The sequence below is a fragment of the Eimeria tenella genome, genomic scaffold, assembly GCF_000499545.2.
Source record: "Eimeria tenella Houghton genomic scaffold, Eth_scaff35, whole genome shotgun sequence".
NCBI lineage: Eukaryota > Apicomplexa > Conoidasida > Eucoccidiorida > Eimeriidae > Eimeria > Eimeria tenella.
The window spans coordinates 313,382-317,539 of NW_013543232.1; the positions used below are offsets into that span (position 1 = coordinate 313,382).

Sequence of the window (4,158 nt, forward strand, 5' to 3'; positions counted from 1 at the left end):
CTGCACCCCAGGTGTATGTACACCCCAAGTGTACGTACACCCCAGGTGTATGTACACCCCAAGTGTACGTACACCCCAGGTGTACGTACACCGCAGCTCCAGCAGCACACAGCCCAGCGTCGGGTGTACGTACACCTCAGCGCAGGCCGTCAGCGCGGTCTTCGTGGGGCGCGGCTCTTCCAGCTCATCCCCGGCCTAGCTAGCCGCCCACTTGGCTAGCTAGCTAGCTGGCTGGCTGGCTGGCTAGCTAGCTGGCTGGCTAGCTAGCTGGCTAGCTAGCTAGCGAAAACAACAAAGACATTCTTGAGACTAGAGGGCCCCTCAGGGACTCTGTACACAAAGGGCAGCTGGACTTGCGGTCTTGGCGTCAGCTAGCTGTGGCTAGCCAGGTTTTCGAGCTAGCTAGCTGCAGCTAGCTAGCTAGCTGCGGCCAGCTAGCTGCAAGACTAGCTAGCTGGCTAGCTAGCTAGCTAACACGCGAGCTAGCTAGCTGCCTCTCAGTCCAGACTTAATAATCACATAGGGCGGATATGCCAGAGAGGCACACTGCGCCACTCATTCCACCTGGTTAGCTAGCTAGCTAGCTAGCTAGCTAGCCAGCCAAATGGCAAGCCAGCTAGCTGGCAGGCTAGCTAGCTAGCTAAACGGCTGGCCAGCCAGCTAGCTGGCTGGCTAGCTAGTCCGCTAGCTAAATGACTGGCTAGCTAGCTGGCCAGCCAGCTCGCCAGCTAGCTAGCTAGCTAGCTAGCCAGCTGGCTAGCTAGCTAGCTAGTTGATTAGCGCTCGTTCCGAATCGGCTGCTGCATCTGCGTGCAGGGCCTCCTCCTCGAGGGCCTCAAATGGCTCTGGCTCTGCTGCTGCTGCTGCTGCCGCTGTGAGCTGCTGCTCGCTGCTGCTGCTGCTGTCGCCGCTGCTGCTGCTGCTGTCGCTGCTGCTGCTGGGGTGCCACAGCCACTCTTCTTCGTCTTCAGCAGCAAAGCTGGCAGCAGGGGCCAAGTGAGGGTTTAGGCTAGGGCTTGGGTCAGCTTCTGCTGTTCTTGCTGCTGCTGCTGCTGCTGCTGCTGCTGCTGCCCACTCCCGCGCAATTGCTTCTTCAGTTATGCTGCGGCTGCCGATGAAAGGAGCAGCAGACACGGCAAACTCGACGAACTGTTTGGGCAATGTGCTCTTCTTGCTGCTGCTGCTGCTGCTGTTGCTGCTGCTGCTGCTGCTGGGGGGAGCTTCGGGCGAGGGGTTCGAGTCTGCTGCTGCAGCAGCAGCAGCGGCGAAAGGCTTTGCTTCGGCTGCTGCTGCTGCTGTTGCTGTTGCTGCTGCACCCTCGCATGCGGCTCTGCAGGACTCGGACCACTGCAGCAGCACAGCAGCAGCAGCAGCATCCGTCGGCGCTGCTGCTGCTGCTGCTGCTGCGTTCTGGGGTGTACGTACACCTGAGGCGCCGCGCGCCCCCTTAGCTCCTCGCGAAACAGCTTTTGTCATAGCAGCAACTGCTTCTGCTGCTGCTGCTGCTTCTGCTGCTGCTGGCACGTGAGAAGCAAACAGCTGCTGCAGCTCCCTGTGCTGCTGCAGCACCTCCGCCTGCTGCTGCAGCAGCTCCCCGTGCTGCTGCAGCAGCTGCTCTATGCCCACAGACAGCGAGAGTCCCAAAGCCGCCAGCCGACTACACACACACAAACCCTAAACCGTAAACCCTAAACCCTAAACCCTAGACTCTGGCAGCAGCAACAGCAGCAGCACTAAACGAGCCCAGCAGCTTGGAAGACACTGTCGTGCTTAACCTTTTTCAAAGCAGCAGCAGCAGCAGCAGCAGCAAGTCAAGGGCATCAATATTCGCAGAAGCAGCAGCAGCAATGGCAGCATGATCACAGCAACCGCAGCAACAGCCTCAGCAGCAGCAGCAACAGCAGCAGCAGACCCGTATATGGCGAGCAGCGGCAGCACCATGCTGACGTGGTAGCCCAAGTGCAGCAGCTGAGAAGCAGCAGCAGCAGCATGTTGTATTGAAAGCTGCAGATCAAAAGCAGCAGCAAGCAGCTGCTTCAGGGACACAAAAAAATCTATAAATTGTTGTTGTTGCTGCTGCTGCTGCTGGGCGAAGGAAGAGCTAGCGCCGCCCCGCGGAGGCAGCTGCATCTGCATCTGCTGCTGCTGCTGCTGCTGCTGCTGCTGCTGACGCGGCAGCAGGTGCGGCTGCTCGTGAGTCAGCAGCGGGCGCGCCTGCTTGATAAGCTGCTGCAGCAGCAGCTGCTGCTGCTGCTGCTGCGGCCCTGCCGTTGAGGGACACAGCAGCAGCAGCCGCAGCAGACGAGCAGCAGCTGCCAATACACCTCGAGCCTTAAAAAAGAACGGGGCCTTCCGGTGCTGCGCATTTATCTGCAGCAGCAGCAACAGCAGCAGCAGCACCAGCACGAATGGGACAAGCGCAGCAGCAGCAAAGCAGCAGAAAAGCAGAAGCTGCAGCAGAAAACTTCCCTCAGCAGCAGAAGACACAGCAGAGAAAGTGAGGCAACAGCAGCAGCAGCATATGCAGCATCAGCAGCAACAGTAGTGCGAGGGCTTTGTTTGCTGCTGCTGCTGCAGCTCACTTTGTACAGCAGCCGCTGCAGCAGCTCAAGTTCAGCAGCAAGCCACAGAGCCATCTTTTCCCTGGTTGAATGGAGGGCCTTTGCTGCTGCTGGGTCCAAGGTAGCAGCAGCAGGTGCTGCTGCTGCTGCTGCAGACATCACTTCTGCTGCAGCTGCGGCTGCTGCTGCTGCTGAAGAGCCGCAGCAACGCCCCACCTGCTCAACGGCAGGCGCAGCTGTTGGCGACGCGGTCTCCATTGCCCGCTGCTGCTGCTGCTGCTGCTGCTGCTGCTGCGCTGAGAGGCAGGAAGTGCACACGGTCCCACGCGCACTTATTTTTGCTGCTGCTGCTGTTGCTGCTGCTGCTGCTGCCGCCACTGCGTGGCGAAGACAAGCTGTTGAGTCTACGGTTCGCTGCCGCACCTAAGGTTGCGTCTGCTGCAGTTGCCGGTGCTGCAGTTGCTGCTGCTGCAGTTGCTGCTGCTGCAGTGGCTGCTGCTGCTGTTGTTGCTGCGCCTGTTGCTGCTGCTGCTGCGGGTGGTCTGGGGAGACACCGGGAGTGCCCCCGGGGAGGCGGCAGCGCTCGGTCCTTCAGGCGGCTGCTGCAGCAGCAGCAGCAGTTGCAGCAGCAGCAGCAGCGGGTTTTCTACTCAAAAGAAACTAAATAAAAAGCAACAAAGCAGCAAAAAGAAACAGAAATAAAGAAAACTGAAAGAGGGGGATCCAGTGAGCTGCCTGTGCCCCACAGGAGGCCCTCCCCACGGGGCCCCACTCGACCTGCTGCTGCTGCTGCTGCTGCTGCGGTTCCGGCTAGCCATCTGGCAGCAGCAGCAGCAACAAGGGCTGCCGCTGCGAGAAGCTGTCAAGACATATCTTTTTTTGCTCAGGGCCTGTGCTGCTGCCGCTACTGCTGCTGCTGCTGCTGCTGCATGTACACTGCGGCATCCCACAGCCGACAGCAGCTAGCGGCCCCTGCAGACGCTGCAGCAGGAGCAGTTGCTGCTGCATTCAGCTGCACACCTTCCTAGCGAGAAGCGAGAGCAGCAGCAGCAACAGCAACAGCAGCAGGAAGCCGGTCAGGGGCTAAGGCCCATAGTTAGTAAGATGCTGCAGCCGCGTGCTGCAGCAGCAAGGCGGCTGCTCTTGGCCCCCCATTTCAGAAGGAGCAGCAGCTGTTGCTGCTGCTGCTGCAGCAGCAACAGCAGCAGCAGCAGCAGCAATCGCACATGGAGGCCCTTCGGGGTGTCCATTGCTGCTGCGGTCCCCGTGCCGCGTCGGGCAACAGCAACCTGCTGCTCCAACCCCAGCAGCAGCAGCAGCAGCAGCCACAGCTGCAGCAGCATTTGCAGCAGCAGCAGCAGCAGACGGCTTATATCGTTTGACCTGCCAAGACACCCCACACGGACTGCATCTGCTGCTGACAGCCGTCTCCTTGAAACCCCTTTAGCTGATGCTGCTGCTGCTGCAGCACTGGAAGCAGCAGCAGCAGAAGAAGACCCTGACAGCAACATGGCTGCCTTCACTGCCTCGCTGCCCTCAGCAACAGCAGCAGCAGCAGCAGAAGATGATAAAGTCAAGATGCCATATTTGTTTATTG

General features: G+C 59.7%; 1 protein-coding gene across 1 annotated transcript; it reads right to left on the bottom strand.

The window, feature by feature from the left end:
- Positions 1-768: 768 nt before the first annotated feature.
- Positions 769-2,857, bottom strand: ETH_00024175 (uncharacterized protein; the record flags this gene model as incomplete). Its single annotated transcript, XM_013376499.1, has 3 exons — positions 769-1,657; positions 1,913-2,370; positions 2,583-2,857. Coding segments are annotated over 3 exons (1,622 nt in total), but the record flags the coding sequence as incomplete, so codon positions are not given.
- Between the last annotated feature and the right edge of the window lie 1,301 nt (positions 2,858-4,158).